A 19,421-nucleotide genomic window follows, 5' to 3' on the forward strand; every position below is an offset into this window, starting at 1 on the left:
ATATATATATATATAAGCCACAGGTTGTTCTAGGGTTTACGACTACCGAGCTACCTTGCATCGCTGCAGTTACTGCTGGAAAGGAGGGTTTGCTTCGTCGCCTGTTAACAATCATGGTAACTCATCTGTTTCTCTTGGTATCTTCCCCGTATATGCACACTCATACTTGTCTTGATGAAATGAACCATTTTCCTCCCCTTTTTGATACTATTTTCAGATTATTCCAGAGAAGAACAGGAGGGAGATCTCAAAATATCTCTTTCAAGGTTCAGATATATTTTCGACTTGCTTTTGTTCGTTTTTTGTTCTGATTTATTGATTATCTTTCACTTCAGATCCATTTGGTAACATAGGAAATTATTAAAGAAAAACAAACTTTAGATTTTATTCTTTGAGTTTGCTTTGTTGTGATTAAGGCTTTACATACATTTCGGAGCTTGCCTGGAAAAAATGAATTCCATAAAATTTTATATGATTTTAAATCAAATCAAATTGATAAGAGTTTTCTGAATGAATCAGAAAAGGAGTATAGAGTTTTCAAGATTTATATAATGTTCCATTATTTAAAATGAATTCTGTGTATTAATATGTAAGATATCAAAAATGAGCATTGATTTACAAATGATTTTTGCAATGAAATAATTTTATATTCTCTTGATTACAAACACAAGACCAAATTGGATATTGGGCGGTCTTGGGTGTTATATACATGGGTTTGCAAACCTCCCCTTATGAGTTAGCTTTTTGAGGTGGAGTTAAGCATATTCATATCATTTGGTATCAAAGCCTCACTCTGAATGGGTCAGTGGATCATGTACAAAGGTTCCCTAACGTTCTTCATGACCCCGGTTGCTTCACGAGGACGCTCAGTCTAAAGGGGTCGGAAATGATGCATCTCACGTCGATTCTGCAGAGAGATCTTGGGTGTTATATATATGGATTTGCAAACCTCCCCTTGTGAGCTAGCTTTTGCTCTAACAGCAAATGATATGAATCTGCCTAACTCTACCTTAAAAGCTAGCTCACAATAGAAGGTTTGCGAACCCATATATATGGCACCCAAGACCTCTCTGCAGAACCGATGTGGGACGCATCATGGTCAAAATTGTAACAGGCAATAGAATCTTCTTTCAATAATAATTGAACTACTGGATGTCATTAGTTACATTTTAGTGGAGTGGTGGTTAAATTAGTTTCAAGTGTTTTTTTTATATCTGCTTGTTTACTGGGAAATAAAGTTATCGGGAAAAGAGGAGGCAGGCTCTCTCAAATTTTTTTGTTTGGCTTTTAATTAGTAGGAGGGAAATGAAGCTAGACTGATAGGTGTTTTGAGTGAAGTTTCAATTGGAGAGCTTTCTTTGTTTGTTTGTTTTATTATTATTATTATTATTATTATTATTATTATTATTATTATTATTATTATTTTGGTATTGAATAATTTGAACACCAGAAATTTTCATGCATTTTATCATTAACTAATGGGATCTTAAATTTCTGTTGAATCTATAGAGGGAGTTTGCTATGCAAAGAAGGATTTCAACCTTGCAAAGCACCCAAATATAGATGTCCCAAATCTCCAGGTGATTAAGCTGATGCAGAGCTTCAAATCCAAGGAGTATGTTCGTGAGACATTTGCATGGATGCACTACTACTGGTACCTCACAAATGATGGGATTGAGTTTTTGAGGACTTACCTCAATCTTCCATCAGAAATTGTTCCTGCCACATTAAAGAAATCTGCAAGGCCCACTGGTCGGCCAATGGGTGGCCCACCTGGTGACCGCCCTCGGTAATTAAGTTTACTCTGTTTTTTAATGTTATGCAGCTAGACCTCCCCTCTTCTTTCTCTCTCTGTGGGTTAGACAGTGATAATATGTGTTGTGGATTTGAATCCCTAGAGGCCCACCACGCTTTGAAGGAGACCGTCCAAGATTTGGTGATCGTGATGGGTACCGAGGAGGTCCTCGAGGGGGTGATTTTGGTGGTGAAAAGGGAGGTGCTCCAGCAGATTTTCAGCCCTCATTTAGGGTAATTTCACTTTTATAAAGTTTCTATTCTGTTGCTGTTCTTACCTGTGGTTATATTAGAATTTACCTCTCTTGATTGTCAATAGGAATGCTTTGCATCTTTTCATCATTTCTTTGTGCATTAACTTTTAAGGTAGAGCAGTAGCAATAAGTTGAATTCAGTCATCTACTCCATGTGTTGTGTGAATGAAAATGAAGATCCATTATTGCTGATGTAAAAAGCTGTAGCATCTCCATTACAATAATGGCTGCACGTGTGTTTTTCTTTATGGTGTTGGAATGCTGAGCTTACTCATTAGTCTTTGTAGTTCTTGATATCATCAATCACAAAAGCATTGTAAAAACATGGGTTGCATTGATTCGGGGGATTGTCTTGAAGACCATTACTATTGACATGCAGTAGAAAAGGCTTAAGCTTGCATTTTCCTGGAATGTGATCATTGCTGGATGAAAAAATAGGGGAAATATTTATGCATCTGATTATCAATTGTCTCCTAGTTAGGCCATATAATGGTATACCTATGCCATATTTGCTTTGTAGATATTTCCATATCACCTTGTAGTGTTTCATAAACTGGTTATGCTGCTCTTTTGGTTTGGCCAAGAGCCTTCATTTGTTACTTATGCTGCTTTTATGTTTGTGGTTCTTTGAATTTGCATTAGCACTTTTTTAGTCCCTCTCATTGCATTGTAGTTGCTGCTGCATATTTGAATGATTGAATCTCATATTTCTCTAATTTGTTTTTCTAACAGGGCTCTGGTGGAAGGCCTGGCTTTGGTCGTGGAGGTGGAGGTTATGGTGCAGCACAATCCAGTTCTTCCGGCTTTGCTTGAAGGTCTTACTGCCATTTGGCTGTTCATGTTTTACGAATGTAGCAGTTCAAACCTAGTATTGTTTTGGTGCGCCTATCCAACTCCCCTATGATTTTGTAAGATCTAAATTACAATATTGAGCTTGATTTGGGATTTTTGAGATTCATATAAAAGAAAACTTCTTTTGAGGTTTTGTGGTTGATTAAATGGAACTTGCTCACTTGCCCGGCTGTATTACTATTTCAATAGCCAATTGGTGCTTGTTTCCACGGGAAATTTTGTAATACGCCCAGTGCAGTGCTCGCTAACAAATTAGCATTGCCAGATTGTGATCCAAGAAAGAATGTTAGTTCTTTTTCCATTGTGATCCAAGAAAGAATGGTAGTTCTTTTTCCGGCTTAACTCTTTGATAAGTTTCCATAATGCGCATTTTTATTAGGCTTCATGGCCGGAGCTATTCTTTCTTTTTCGTTTTTAACTGCAAAATAAAGTAAGCTTTGGAGTAAGCGTCAGAAATTGTTTTAAGAGGTTTGAATTCCCAATTAACAACGTCTATTAGGACTGCAACACCCTGCCACCGGCATGTATGAAATGAAGAGTCAATCCCCATAAGTCATATTTAGCAAGCCTAGCTGCAGAGCCTTTATGAGTAACCCATAATTCGGTTGATTGCAAATCTACAAGACCAGCTCCACTTACTGGATCACGAGCCATATTTCCTCCGAAGTTTTCAATAATTCTTGCATGGGAAGCATTTATTTCTGAAGGTGCTGCTGTTAGATCTATTGCATCTATATCCTTCTTTTTCACAGCAAGAAAGTGCTGAGATGCACCAGGATGACTATTATTTGATTGCTTTGTCCCTATATCATAAGATTGCACGCATTGATGCCGAGGCAAGTGAGTGTTACGATCTCTGACACACTTGATTGTTCAATCTCCTCATGCATAAGTACTGGAGGCATAATTGAAGTGCCAGAACTGAATAATTGCTCAGAGATTTTATCTATAGCTGAAGGAGAGGTAGATGGCATTGTCTCCATTGGAACTTCATTTCTTTGAGAAGAAAAAAATCGTGGAATCATGCTCATTTAGAATTTTCGGTAGATGCTAAATATATTTCAGATCTGTTTCTTCCAGAAGAAGAACTTTTTGACTTGTGCTTGTTAGCACTTTTGTTAGAAGATATATACATATGAGATTCACCATTCACATTGTCAACTAAAATGCAACCTGCTGGCTTTTTATCATTTTTTTTTTCAAAGATAATATTTCATTAAAATGGCCTTAAAAGGCCTAGAGAAAATGGTACAAAGTCTATGACCTGTTAACTCAGAAGAAGAATACAAGCTATTAAAAAAGCTACCATTGCAATAAGAAGCTCACTTTCAAGTCCAGCAGACCCAATACATTAATAGGTAACCCTAATTTAAAACAGGTCGGGACTCGAAGAAACTAAAGGAGACCCGATTCTTCATCAAAAAGCGTCGCTCACTTCAAATATCCGACCATGGAGCTTTTCCAAATCGTAGAAACTAGAGTCGTCTACCAAGGAGGGAGGCCTCAACCAACACAACCAGAAGCAGCTTAAGCTAGTAAACCCCTTTAGGACAACAAACAAGCCATGAAATTTAGAGTATTTCAGCATCGATCGACAACCATGGAGGGAGAAGCAGAGAGAAGAAGACAAGGCCCACATAAGAGGGCGGCGACCTACCATGGCCGACTCTTAGACACCCTCGGGGAGCCTCCTTCCCGTCCCTCCAAATAAAACCCATCGAACTTGCTGAATCCACCATCATAAGTGCACTAGATGTACCAGAGCATACATGCAGCTAGGGGGTGAGCAAATTTCGGTTCAAATTGAAAAATCGAATCGAATTAATTTGATTCAATCGGTTTGATTTTAAAATTCACTTGGTGCGATTAGGTTTTATATTATAAAAATTTTGATTATTTCGATTCGGTTCAGTTTTAAAGAAAAAAAATCGATTAAATCGAATAAAACCGAATAGTAATTTTATATATTCAAATCGAATAAATTAATTTTTAAATTGATTTATTTTTATGAAAAATTTATGAATTATATATATATATATATAAATTGTTTAATTTCATTGATTAATGGTTATTAGGTTCAAACCAAAGTCAAAATTAGATCAAATAACTTGAAAATCAAATCTAAATTAAAAAATCAATAAAAAATTAAAACCGATCGATTTGAACTGAATCGAACTGAAATATAGCGATTCAGTTCGATTCTATTTTTCATCTATTTCGGTTTGATTCAATTTCTAAAATATGTAATTCAGTTTAGTTTGGTTCAATTCGATTTGAATCGAATGCTCACCCCTACGTGCAGTTATTGATCAAGGCTGCTTCATTCAGAAAATGAAGCCCCTACCATTAGGCATATAACCTACAAAAAGGAAAAGCAAAAGGATACTCACAGTCCATCCACAGATGGAAGGGCAAGACCCACACCGAGCAGAGGAGGCCGAATACAACCAACAGGAAAAAGGACTAAACCCTAGGTTAGACTAGAGAGAAAAGCGAAAGGCAAAGAGAGCTCCTCGATTTATTTCTAGCCTACAAAATGGTTCCTGGCTTTTTCTCAATAGAAAATGGAAAGTTATAGGTTTAAATTCTCTGACAATTTTACTAACCAATTTAGAACCTTGATATATATATATATATATATATAAAGAGAGAGAGAGAGAGAGAGGGAGAGAGTACCTTCTTGAATAAACTTATCAACAAAGTTGGAAGAGGATAACATGGAGCTCTCATTCTGGTCCAATTTGACATCACAATGCTGCCCAGGCTAAAACTACAGGGTGTCAGACCAATATAGGTAATTATTTAAACAGAACTGGTCAAAACTATAAGTGTCGGTTTCAAGAAGTAAACTTATGACTAAGCTGGCAACATCACTTTCATTCAAGAAATGCAAAATCAGACAATGATTCTTCAAACACGAACTAACTTCACAAGGAAAAGTAATAGCACAAGAAGAGGTACTTGAATGAAAGAAGCTTACTACTTTCTCATATTTTTAGTTATCTGATATGTTCTCATTATTCATCAAATGTTAGCATCAAGGATAACGAATAAAAAACTACCAACTTGGAGAGTTAATGCATGTTGAGCTGAATTCCAGTAACTATTTATGGGCAATGACTCACATGATAAGAAGAAAGATTATCTGCCTTTACTTTTCTACTTGTGACGCTGATATGAGCCTGAACTAGTAAAAAAACAACAATGGCCCGACCATTCATTAGGGTAACTAGTCTAATTTATCTTTAAATATTAAAAAGAAAGAAGTGGCTCACATATGCGGAGTAACTTTGAATCTGTAATTCCACCAACAATAATGATATACGTCTTGCATGTGGAATGGTTTAAGGATCTTGTTTGAAAACACTTCTCCAGGGATCTGCTTGCACAAGCAGTGCACGATATTTCTCTGCATGCAGAAGCATGCACAGAAGAATAACAAGAAATTAGAAATCCTCTTATGATTTCTGGAATCCTCTGAATATTTAGCAATATCTGGGTCCAAATTTTCTTTATGTTCATCTGAAACATTCTTTTGCTTCTCATCAATAGCTTTATGCTCCTTCCTCACCAACTCAAATGAATCTAGCAAAGATTAGCTCATCTTAGCACTTACAAGACTTGATGCATCTACATGGACTGAAACCACAAAGATAAGATTCAACAACACAAACTTGCTACATAGCAATGCATGAGGTGGAGAATTTGCCTCTCTCTTTTTTCCACATCCCGTCTCTCCATAATTTGATGCTCAGAAGAACCAAATGTTTTACCAGCACATAAATCTTCACTCTCTCTTCTTGAATGAAGATTCATCTGAAAGATAAGGATACCATTCTTTTAACCTGGTATTGATACTACTTTTTCAATTTGTTACTTTTCTTTCAAGCCAAAGAATGTAATTCATAGAGTTGGCATTCAATAATAACAGAAATCTTGTGAAGCTATTGAAATTCTGCTACATCAACACCAAATTTATAAATCACCAGACGCGCCTTACAGAGGCGTGGCAGCCAATATGGTGTGACACTTCGTTTGAGTAGATGATAAAAGCTGCCTTGAACTATTGGAGAAGAAACCCCAACCAGGCATCCAGGCTCTCTTAGAAGAGCAGCCCTTCCCAAAAGTCCACATTCAGGATTCTGCTGCGTATGTTGAGATAGGTTGTCTGCATTCAATAAGACAGTTTAACATCACATATCCACAAGAGAAGCCAGATAAAACCTAGGAAATCCCATTTTCATTTCCATCAGTTTAGGATTAAGAGAGACCAATATTCCTCATCCAGTCCCCTTTGAACCATACTATGTCATTACTCTTAACTTGAAAAGACTTCATATTCGACTAAAACCATTTTTATTTTCTGATTGGACAGAACAAATTAAATGGCAAAAAAAGAAACTAACAGATCATTAATAATGGAAAAAGAAATAATTGACAGCAGAATATGTTAAATCTTTGAGAACAGACATGAATGACTAGAATACAGTGACACAATGGTAGAACCTTTGTTGAGTTCACCTCTGCTGAGTAGATGATAAATGCTACCTTGAAACTTTGGAGCAGAAAACCCAGCCACAAATCCAGGCACTCTTAGAAGAGCACACTCTCCCAAAACTCCATTTTCAGGATTCTGCCGCAAATGTCTGAATAGGTTGCTATCCCATCCGCCAGAATCTGCATCACAGTTATAAGATGGTTCAACATCACACAATTGAAGCATTTTTTGCTACATTAATTGGAGACCAACCAAAGGAATTGTTTTATATATAAGCTTCACCTCCAAAGAGGGTAGAGTTATTTCAAATCTTTCTACTCAACTAATGTACGTGTGTTTCTCCTAGGAAGTGAGAGCAGCAAATAAACAAATCTAATCAGACCATTATTATAATAAGTAGTAAACGCTTCTCTTTCAACTTAAATCATCTGGATTATTAGATATTAGCTACAATTGTAAAAAGATCTTATCATGTCAACAAGTTTCATATTTTTCAATTTGAAAGAAGAAATAAAAACAGAAATAATTTGCAATTACCTTTGATTACATAATTGAATCACTAGAGGACAGTGATGATGAACCGGTAGAAGCACCTTTGAGTTCACTGTTAGAAGTTTTAGAAAATAAAAACGATTAAGATAAAATAATGTTAAGTATAATAAAAAAATATTAAAATAAAAGAAAAATAAAAATAATGTATAAAAAAAGAACAATAAAATGCGAATTTAATATAACAAGAATTAAAGCTGAACAATTATGACAAATCTTTACCACAAATTTGACGAATCAAATCAGCTGGGTAACCTCTTACACCTCAGCCAAATATAAAGGAAATTCTCTCGTGTATGAAAATTTTAGCTTCCTGTACAATAAAACGACGATAAAAGCAATCATCAATTATATGAAATGCACAAACGATCTTCTGTTGGATTACCGAGAAAAAACAACAGAACACCTGATAAAACTCAGAAATTAGTCCATTTCCTCTTCTTTCCCTTCCATTTCCTAAGCAACCAAACATTGTTTAATAACTTGAAATTTTAATTAAAAGATACCCACAGGTTTGAAGATTGAAAATCTAAAATAAATTAAATAAAGTAACAGTAAAAGTACTTGTGGAATTCTTGAGCTTCAATATCATCTGATCTTGACTCCGGGAGTGAACATTGAACTTCACCTTCTGTACTCATTTTTCTACAAAAGAAAAGATAAACTTTCCCTTCAAGTCCAAAAATCCTACAATATTAACTTCTTCTCACACCAAAAAAAAAAATCAACCACATATCAAATAGCGTATATTACTGTGTATATCTGTGCCATTTAGCATCTAAAGTACAATAAAACCCTAAGGATCTAGGTATTTACACAATCACGCTGACACTGAATCATTTTCCTGATATGAAATCTAAATCCGTACTCTTTACAAGTAAGCTTTCTACATTTTCTACAAGAATTTTCTCAAGGAAGTTGCATGGGAAATTTTACATCAGCAATGTGTGTATAGAGGGAAGAATGAAGGTAAATAATAAGTGTGTGCACGAAGGGAGGTGAGGCCCGTAGTACAAGGACCTCCGCCTGTTTTTTGTGCGTCAACTGTCAAATGATTCTGGACGACGGAGATGAGATGGAGACGGGGACGGGGACATCGGACCGGGCCCGGTCTGGGTTGGATCTACAATTGGGCCAGAATCGGCCTGTTAAATTTAAGCCAGAAACCAGTCAATGATTTAAAGTGCCGAATCAAATTAAAATGAGAAATATTAAGACTTAAAAGTATGATTTTTTTAAGATTACAAATTAAATCGAATTGGTCTAAAAAAATATAGATCGAAATTCATAATTTAAATTAATTTTAAAAAATTTGATTATTAAATTGTGTTTAACTCTTTATATTTATATTTTATAAATGAAATTGAGTAGTTTTAATATATAAATAATACAATAACTAAATGATTCATTTCGTACCTTATTAAAAGTAAGTTAATTAATTTGATTAATCCGTTTAACAGTGTATCGGATCATTTTAAAAATTGCCAGCTTTAATAGCATGGAAGGTTTCACTAATATACAAATGTTTTACTCCAAGCATTTTGATATTGTCAATTTTTTTTTACGAGATGGGATTGATGTGGCACATTTTAATCGACGAAGATGTGCAGTAGATCTTATAATTAGCAAGCCCACTGAACGATAACTAAGAATATACGAAGTAAATTTAATTTTTAGGACGTAAATTACATGACTATAACATTGATATAATCCAAAAAAAAATTGATATTGCTCAGAAATGTAATTTTTATTATATTATACCATATCCTTTAGATTATAATTTTAAATGTTAGTCTAATTCAGATATTTATTATTTTAAATAGAATAATTTATTTTTTATTAATAGATTTTAATTTTAAAATATTAAAATTACTTATATAACTATGGAATTTTGAATATATATATAATTTTTTTTAAACGTGTGTTGCACATTTTTTTGTACTTTATATATGTGTTCATAATTTAATATTTTTATATATAATTTGTTTATTAATTTTTATATATAATATTATTATACTATATTAATTATTATTATTAATATATAATAATTTTTTATGCATACTTATTATTTTTACATTAAATTAATAAGAAAAAAAAGTGTATCATTCAAAATAAAAAATTATAGAGGTGAAATTTATTATGAAAATTTTATTGTTATAATATAATTTTATAATTGTAAGTGTTTTATAAATATATAAATTTAAATATTTATTATTTTATTTTTTTCATATATTTTTGTATTAAATATTTTCAATATAAAGTATTGAGTTTATTAAAATAAATTAATTTTTAATATTTTATAATTTTTATGAAGCATATATAATTAGTGTGACAAATTTTAAGATTTTATAATACTATTTAGAATTTTATATATATAATAATAAAATAAATTTAATTTGGTATAGTTTATCTTTTTTATTTCTAGTTATGTTTTATTTAATTTTTTTTAATTTTATTTGATAAAATAAGATGTGCCACCCCATATTAATAAATATCAATATTATTAATTTATATTTGATATATAATATTTTACATAATTTTATATTTTTTAGTGATATGAATAAAAAATTTAAAAATAATATTGACAAGTATATTAGTTAATAAATTATTTATAAATAATAAATTAATAACGAAATTTTTTTGTATAAAAAATAAAAAATAAATATTAATAAAATAAAAAACATTGATGTTAATGTATTATTATTTTTAATTACAATGATTATAATAAAAATGTATAAACAATTATTTAGTTTACAGTAGAACTCTTTGTCAAATTAATATATAACATATTTTTAAAATTTTTAAAATTATTTTCTAAAAACAAATATCTAATTTTAATTAAAAATATTATTAAATCTAAATAAATGGAAAATCTATTAATGATATAATACTTATATTCATATAAAGATTATACTCTTTTTAAATCAAAATATCACTTTGTGTTTATATTTAGATATAAATTTTTAAATTGAAATAATAAATTTTTAAATTAAAATAATAATTTTATATTCAAAGTATAATTATTAATTCTTTTTTTGTGTATTTACTATTTATCAAGTTAGGATAAGATTAAAAAATAAAAATTATTTTTTTTATATCTCCACATATTAGCATTTTTAAATTTTTTTAACGTATCATTTTAAAATAAAAAATAATATTATAAATTCTAATCATTCTATTAATTTTATAATTAATTTCAAACCTGTTATTAATATTTCGAGTATCATGTATTTATCTATTTAAATATTTTTCTCATTTATAATTTATTTTATGTGCTTTTTATGATAATTACATTTACACATTATTTAAAAATTTTATATTCATATAATGTTATTATATATTTCATACTAATTAAATATTTTTTTAAATTATCGAATATATATATAGACTTACAAATTTAATTTTAATTACAATAATTAAAAAATTTTGAAATACATATAATTAAAATATTTATTTTATGAAATATTTTTTAATGAACTTATAGGAAATTAAATTAAAAGAAAGTTTCAAAAAAATTAATTAAAAAAATAATATATTTAGTTGATAAAAATTAATTTTTTTCTTGTTATTTTACTTAAATTTAAATATATTTGTATTAAAATATTTTTATATAAATAATTATAAGGTAGAGATAGAAATCCATTATAATTATTAAAAAAATAATTCATATAAATAAAATTCTTATTTATTTTTATAAATAATATAAATCATGAAGTTATTTTTATAAAATTTTATTTTAATTATATTATATTAAAATTTTAATTAAGTAAAATTTAAATTTAAGTAAGATTAAAAATTTATATTTATATAAACTCTAAAAATTATATATATAATTAAATTTTAAATCTTAAGAATTTTAAATTTACATAGACTTTATAATTAAATTAAATAATAAAAAATATAATTATAAATATTATAAATAAAATTTTAAAATTAAATAAATAATAAAAAATTATAATTATAAATATTATAAATACTGAAGGGTAATTTGGATAAAGTAAATGTTTCCTTCTCCTTTCACGTGTGTGTGTATATATATTATTCATTAGGTTTCTGAAATTTTGAGTGAATTTTTTTTTATATAAAGGCATTGAAAATATCTAATAATTTATATGAGGTAATTTATGGAATTAGAAAAAAAAAAAAAAGGCGAAAGAAAGGAGGAAGGAAAATGAAATCAAATGAATAAGTTTAGGATGCCCATCCCAAAAACCCATATCCAAATAGATTCAGGGTTGCACATTTAGCAGGCCCAGACGGTTCCATATATATATATATATATACACACACACACACACACACACACACTTTCAAATAGAATACACATGGTGGTTCTTGCATCTCTGCAGCTACTGCTAGAAAGAAGGATTTGCTTCGTCGCCTGTTATCAATCATGGTAACTCATCTGTTTCTCTTGGTATCTTCCCCGTATATGCACACTCATACTTGTCTTGATGAAAGTGAACCATTTCCCTCCTCTTTTTGATGTATTTTCAGATTATTCCATAGAAGAACAGGAGGGAGATCTCAAAATATCTCTTTCAAGGTTCAGATATATTTTCGACTTGCTCTTGTTCGTTTTTTGTTTTGATTTATTGTTTGCCTTCACTCCAGATCCTTTTGGTAACCTAGGAAATTATTGAAGAAAAACAAACTTTAGATATTATTCTGTGAGTTTGCTTTGTTCTGTTTAAGGCTTTACATACATGATTTTCTGAATGAATCATTCAAGATTTTCATAATGTTTTCATTATTTAAAATGAATTCTATGTATTAATGTGTAAGATACCAAAAATGAGCATTGATTTACAAATGATTTTTGCAATGAAATAATTTTATATTCACTTGATTACAAACGCAATTTCAATAATAATTGAACTGCTGGATGACATCCAGATACATTTAGTGGAGTGGCGGTTAAATTAGTTTCAAGTTTTCTTTATATCTGCTTGTTTACTGGGGAATAAAGTTATAAGGAAAAGAAGAGGCAGGTTCTTTCAATTTTTTTTTTTGTTTGGCTTCTAATTAATAGGAAGGAAATGAAGCTAGAATGATAGGTGTTTTGAGTGAAGTTTCAATTGGAGTGCTTTATTTGTTTGTTTGTTTGTTTTATTACTATTATTATTATTTTTGGTATTAAATATTTTTAACACCAGAAATTTTCATGCGTTTTACCATTAGCTAATGGGATCTTAAACTTCTGTTGAATCTATAGAGGGAGTTTGTTATGCAAAGAAGGATTTCAACCTTGCAAAGCACCCAAGTATAGATGCCCCAAATCTGCAGGTGATTAAGCTGATGCAGAGCTTCAAATCCAAGGAGTATGTTCGTGAGACATTTGCATGGATGCACTATTACTGGTACCTCACAAATGATGGGATTGAGTTTTTGAGGACTTACCTCAATCTTCCATCTGAAATTGTTCCTGCCACATTGAAGAAATCTGCAAGGCCCACTGGTTGGCCAATGGGTGGTGCACCTGGTGACCGCCCCCGGTAATTTAAATTTGAACCCCCCTCTTCCTTCCCCCCTTCTCTCTTCTTTCCCTCTCTGTGGCTTGGACAGTAATAATATGTGTTGTGCATTTGAATCCCTAGAGGCCCACCACGCATTGAAGTCGACCGTCCAAGATTTGGTGATCGTGATGGGTACCGAGGAGGTCCTCGAGGGGGTGATTTTGGTGGTGAAAAGGGAGGTGCTCCAGCAGATTTCCAGCCCTCATTTAGGGTAATTTCACTTTTTTAAAGTTTCTATGCTGTTGTTCTTCATACCTGTGATTATATTAGAATTTACCTCTCTTGATTGTCAATAGGAAATGTTTTGCATCGTTTCATCATTTCCTTGTGCATTAACTTTTAAGGTAGAGCATTAGCGATAAGTTGAATTCAGTCATCTACTGCATGTATTGTGTATTTTTTTTAGGCCCTTGTATGTGCGAATGAAAATGAAGATCTATAAATGCTGATGTAGAAAGCTATAGCATCTCAAGAGCTTACTCAGTAGTTTTTGTAGTTCTTGATACCGTCTATCACCAAAGCATTGTAAAAACACGGGTTGCATTGATTTGGGGGATTGTCTTGAGTACCATTACTATTGACATGCAGTAGAAAAGGCTTAAACTTGCATTTTCCTGGAATGTGCATCATTGGTGGATGAAAAAATGGAGGAAATATTTATGCATCTGATTATCAATTGTCTCTTAGTTAGGCCATATAATGGTATAGCTATGCCATATTTGCTTTGTAGATGTACCGATATCATCTTGTAGTGTTTCATGAACTGGTTATGCTGCTTTTTTTGGTTTGGCCAAGAGCCTTCATTTGTTAGTTATGTTACTTTTCATTTGTTACTTATGTTGCTTTTATATTTGTGGTTCTTTGAACTTGCATCAGCACTTTTTTAGTCTCTTTCATTGCATTCTAATTTATGCTGCATATTTGAATCTCATATTTCTCTATTTTGTATTTCTAACAGGGCTCTGGTGGAAGGCCTGGCTTTGGTCGCGGAGGTGGAGGTTATGGTGCAGCACAATCCAGTTCTTCTGGCTTTGCTTGAAGGTCTTGCTGGCATTTGGCTGTTCATGTTTTAAGAATGTAGCAGTTCAAACCTAGTATTGTTTTGGTGCCCCTATCCAACTCCCCTAGGATTTTGTAAGATTTAAATTGCAATATTGAGCTTGATTTGGGATTTTTGAGATTTATATAAAAGAAAAGTTCTTTTGAGGTTCTGTCGTGAATAAATGGAATTTGCTTGGTTGCTCAGCTGTAATACTATTTCAATAGCCAATTGGTGCTCGTTTCCGCGGGAAATTTTGTAGTACACCCAGTGCGGTGCGAATGGTAATTCTGTTTCCGGCTTAACTCTTTTTTAAACTTCCATATTGCGCATTTTTATTAAGCTCCATGGCTGCAGCTATTACTTTTTCGTTTTTAACTGCAAACTAAAGTAGGCTTCGGAATTTGTTTTCATTTTTTTAAACTAAAACTCCAATTACCAACGTCTATTAGGACCAACAGTGCCTATTCAATGTCATAATGACGATAATATATAGTTCACATAAGGTTCTGGTAATGAGTAATTATGGTAAAATATTTGTGGTCTACTAATTAGAACCCATCATTTAAGGAAATGTTGCTATTGGGTGGACCACAAATCCCCACCTAAGCTTATTTCCCCTATTGAGGGAAGATGGTATTTATCCCTGTTAATGATGGATCTTCCATTTGGTCATCAAAGAAGAGGGGAAAAAACCCATTATCATGGCATATTATTCCTTGTGTAATTGTTACAGTACACATCAATGCCGGTGTAATAACTTGCTAGGCAACAAAACTTTCCGCCTCACCAGGTCAAGCTCTCGTTTCATCAAAGCCCAAAATCAGACGCAAAAGGTGAATTCCAAGAAAAAGCTCCCCTACTATATCCCGTCAAACATAGCTTATGTAACAATTGAGGGGGAGGGGGGGAGGAGGAGAAAAAAGGGAGAAAAGAAGGGAGAAAAATTGCTAGCTGGGAGTCATTCGAATGAGAAGAACCAAACTGGTAATCTGTATTCGATTTGGAACAAAAGCACAAAATATAGACTCTTCTCAGACGCACTAAGACACATCAAAACGGCATTACATTACAATACACTGAAGTGACGCTAAAGGCACCATTTTCCCCTCAATGACACAAAACCCTTCTGTCCACACGACAAGACCACAAGACCCTGAAACCGGGTAAGCTCCTGCCATTGAGACCTTAGTCTACTTCCTCCATCTTGCTCTCCTCAGCACCATCTTCCTCCAAAGCAGGCATCTCAGTATCATCACCAGCTGTCTCGTCCTCATCAATGCTCAAACCCAGTTTCAACATCCTGTGAATCCTAGCAGCGAAGGTGTTTGGATCATCCAGGCTGAAACCAGAGGTCAGAAGAGCGGTCTCAAACAGCAGTAGCACAAGGTCCTTGACAGATTTGTCATTCTTGTCAACCTCGGCTCTCTTCCTCAACTCCTCCATGATTCCATTGTCAGGATTGATCTCCATGGTCTTCTTGCTGGACATGTAAGAGCTCATGCTACTGTCTCTCAATGCCTGTGCCTTCATGATTCTCTCCATGTTAGCAGTCCAGCCATACTCTCCAGTTACCAAACAGCACGGAGAGTCCACGATCCTGTCAGATACCACCACTTTCTCGACCTTGTCTCCTAAAATGTCCTTAATTGTCTTGCAGAGGTTCTCAAAAGACTTCTTCTTCTCTTCTTTTTTCTTCTTCTCTTCCTCAGTCTCGTCATCAAGCTTCAATCCTTCTTTAGTAGCAGAAACCAGCTTCTTTCCATCATATTCCTTGAGCTGGCCAACAGCGTACTCGTCTATGGCATCCACCATGAAGAGAACCTCGTAGCCTTTTTTCTTGAGCCGCTCTAGAAATGGTGAATTCTCGACTGCTTTCTTGCTCTCCCCAGTAATATAATAGATATCCTTCTGGCCCTCCTTCATCCTGGTAACGTAGTCCTTCAAGCTTGTCACCTCGTCACCACTCTTGGTTGAGTGATATCGGAGCAGATCAGCCAATTTGGCCCTGTTCTGGCTGTCCTCATGAATACCCAATTTCAAATTCTTTGAGAAAGCCTCATAGAACTTGTTGTAGTCTTCCTTATTCTCAGCAATCTCATTGAACATCTCAATGCATTTCTTCACAAGATTCTTCCTTATAACCTTGAGGATTTTGTTCTGTTGGAGCATCTCACGAGAAATGTTAAGAGGCAAATCATCAGAATCAACAACACCCTTAACAAAGCCCAGGTACTCAGGAATTAGCTCCTCACAGTTGTCCATAATGAAGACCCTTCTAACATAAAGCTTTATATTGTTCATCTTCTTGCGGGTGTCAAAGAGATCAAATGGAGCCCTCTTTGGAACAAAGAGGATAGCCTTGAATTCAAGCTGACCCTCGACAGAGAAATGCTTGACAGCAAGGTGTTCCTCCCAATCGTTGGTCAAGCTCTTATAGAAAGACGCATATTCCTCCTTAGTGATCTCCTCTGGCTTGCGCAGCCAGATTGGCTTTTGCTTGTTGATGAGCTGCCACTCGTGAGAGACCTCCTTGATCTTCTTCTTCTTGGATTTTGTCTCCTTCTCCTCATCGACATCCTCAACATCTCCCTCCTCTTCCTTCTTGGGTTCGTCATCTTCATCATCACTGATCTCTTTTTCAGTTGTTTTCTCTGTCCACAGGTGGATGGGGTAGCTAATGAACTCAGAATGCTTCTTCACAAGGTCCTTTATCCTCCTCTCTTCCAAGTACTCGAGCTGCAAACGTAGTGATAACACAACACATCAGTACAAATCAGACATTATCCACTAACCACATCTTCAATAACAAGACAATAACAGCACCATGTCCATACCTGGTCTTCCTTGAGGAAGAGGGTAATCTTGGTGCCCCTGCCAAGTTGCTCCCCGTTGACATCCCTTGTGACGGTAAAAGAACCACCAGCTTGTGATTCCCATATGTACTGTTCATCGTCATTGTGTTTTGTAGTCACAATCACCTTCTCCGCTACAAGGTAAGCAGAGTAGAAACCGACACCAAATTGACCAATCATGCTCACATCCGCACCAGCCTGCAATGCCTCCATAAATTCCTTGGTGCCGGATCTTGCAATGGTACCCAAATTGTTCACCAAGTCTGTCCAGAAAAATTATCAATACCGTGAACCCAGCGCCCCACATCTACTCATTAAAGACCATAATAAACGACTAACCAAAGCAGTAAACAGTCAACAGCTGCTAAACCAAGTAAATTGACCTTTAATTCTACATTCAAAAAATTTTTCCACCAGTGGTTTAAAGGTAGGCAGCCCCAAGAAACAAAAATAAGCATCTCCTCCTAACTTCTCAACTTTTACCACCAGATGAAAGAGTCGAACCAGAAGGAAGCAATCTTGGTATGAGTGACAAACATCATCTCCTTTCGGTTTTCCAAGTAAAAAAAATAATAAAAAAATAAAAAAAATAAAAACATATATGGAGTTCTTTTCTTCTCTTGATACATAAGATTTTTTTTCCCCCCGTTAACTAACATTTTCCTTTGTTTCATTTTATAATATACAATTTTTTTAAAGAATAAACACAAAAGAAAGGAACCAGAGGGACTAGATTAAACGGTAATTGAATTCATTACCCGCCTTGGTCATGCCGATACCACTATCAATAATAGATAGGGTTTTATTGGCCTTGTCAGGAACAAGCCTAATGAAAAGCTCTGGTTGGGCATCAAGCTTACTCTTATCCGTCAAGCTTTCAAATCTTATCTTGTCCAATGCCTACACACCAAAAAGAAACCAGTGACCATCAGCCATATATTCGAATGAATGTAAAATTCCATGGATTGGAAACTAACGAATAGTAAAAAGGAAAGCGAGTGAAAAGAGGCAGGTCCTTACATCAGAAGCATTGCTAATAAGCTCACGAAGGAAAATCTCCTTGTTGCTGTAGAAGGTATTGATGATCAAGCTCAGAAGCTGGTTGATCTCAGCCTGGAAGGCAAAGGTCTCTGCATCAGCCATCTTCACATCCGCCATTCCTCCACACTACTTCACACACACCACACAAGCCTCGAAGCAAAGAGCGCGCGAATGCGAGAAGGAAAGAGAAAGAGCACAGGTAGAAAGAGCTAATCCGGACTTTGGTTAGATGATCACTAAAAACTTCTGGCTGATCACTCGCGTAATGCTTTAAGGGTATATATGCTGAAGATTGCAGGGGTTCTAGTCTCTTCTCTTCTCATGGGTCAGCGTGAGGGAGGGACAAGAGCGGGCTCTGGATTCTTCCATGAAACGAAGTCGTATTATTATAATATTTATTTGGTAATTTTCTGTTACGAACTCACGAAGGTTCGCCTAGTTCTGGAATGTTCTTTGTTTGCAACCGATTCCACGCGCTGTTAATAGTAAATGCACGAGTTCTAAGCGTAACCGTGTTCTGCAAAATAAATGGCCACAGGCCAATCGCCAGTTTTATTCCTCTTCAGGAAAGAAGAAAAGGTTTCTTAAAAGAAATACTATTTTAAATATTATTGTAAAAATAATTTTTTAAAAAATTAATAATAAATTTAATTTAAGAAAAATAATAATTTTAATAATAATAATTTTAAATAAATCCTAAAAACGTAATAATTACGATATAATGTCTATTTTTTTTTTATAACATTTATTTTTTATTTTATTCCAATTTTGAATACACTAAATTTGATGGCATGGATTAAAAATTTTTTTTAAGGATATGAAATTTTATATTTAAGTCTTAGAAAAATGTAATAAGCCTTTCTGTATTATTATTATCCACTGAACAAATAATGTAAATAAATCAATAATAAGATGAGGTATAAGCACAATTATATGAAAACATGTACTTAAAGATAAATTTTTTCGTTATAAAAAATTATATTATTATTATTATTATTATTATTATTATTATTATTATTATTA

The 19,421-nt window shown here is 33.4% G+C and overlaps 4 protein-coding genes across 4 annotated transcripts; 2 read left to right on the forward strand and 2 right to left on the reverse strand.

The window, feature by feature from the left end:
• On the forward strand, window positions 1–3,047 carry LOC110658187 (40S ribosomal protein S10-1). Its single transcript, XM_021815704.2, has 5 exons — window positions 1–116; window positions 218–266; window positions 1,510–1,789; window positions 1,899–2,028; window positions 2,781–3,047. The coding sequence occupies exons 1-5, from the start codon at window positions 114–116 to the stop codon at window positions 2,859–2,861; spliced, it is 543 nt and encodes a 180-aa protein (XP_021671396.1). The 5' UTR covers window positions 1–113; the 3' UTR covers window positions 2,862–3,047.
• Window positions 3,048–4,077: 1,030 nt separating this feature from the next.
• LOC110658188 (uncharacterized) lies at window positions 4,078–6,927 on the reverse strand. The gene is made up of 5 exons (XM_058139461.1): window positions 6,901–6,927; window positions 6,575–6,716; window positions 6,176–6,485; window positions 5,577–5,670; window positions 4,078–5,259 (listed from the first exon to the last, which is right to left on the reverse strand). Exons 2-5 carry the CDS (start codon window positions 6,714–6,716, stop codon window positions 5,221–5,223), a joined length of 585 nt encoding a protein of 194 aa, XP_057995444.1. The 5' UTR covers window positions 6,901–6,927; the 3' UTR covers window positions 4,078–5,220.
• A 5,284-nt stretch (window positions 6,928–12,211) lies between these two features.
• LOC110658186 (40S ribosomal protein S10-1-like) lies at window positions 12,212–14,674 on the forward strand. The gene is made up of 5 exons (XM_021815702.2): window positions 12,212–12,343; window positions 12,445–12,493; window positions 13,163–13,442; window positions 13,545–13,674; window positions 14,422–14,674. The coding sequence occupies exons 3-5, from the start codon at window positions 13,246–13,248 to the stop codon at window positions 14,500–14,502; spliced, it is 408 nt and encodes a 135-aa protein (XP_021671394.2). The 5' UTR covers window positions 12,212–12,343; window positions 12,445–12,493; window positions 13,163–13,245; the 3' UTR covers window positions 14,503–14,674.
• Window positions 14,675–15,472: 798 nt separating this feature from the next.
• LOC110658185 (heat shock protein 83) lies at window positions 15,473–18,708 on the reverse strand. Its single transcript, XM_058140283.1, has 4 exons — window positions 18,378–18,708; window positions 18,116–18,257; window positions 17,340–17,620; window positions 15,473–17,241 (listed from the first exon to the last, which is right to left on the reverse strand). Exons 1-4 carry the CDS (start codon window positions 18,513–18,515, stop codon window positions 15,691–15,693), a joined length of 2,112 nt encoding a protein of 703 aa, XP_057996266.1. The 5' UTR covers window positions 18,516–18,708; the 3' UTR covers window positions 15,473–15,690.
• Between the last annotated feature and the right edge of the window lie 713 nt (window positions 18,709–19,421).

The sequence above is a fragment of the Hevea brasiliensis genome, chromosome 17 (assembly GCF_030052815.1).
Source record: "Hevea brasiliensis isolate MT/VB/25A 57/8 chromosome 17, ASM3005281v1, whole genome shotgun sequence".
NCBI classification, from domain to species: domain Eukaryota; kingdom Viridiplantae; phylum Streptophyta; class Magnoliopsida; order Malpighiales; family Euphorbiaceae; genus Hevea; species Hevea brasiliensis.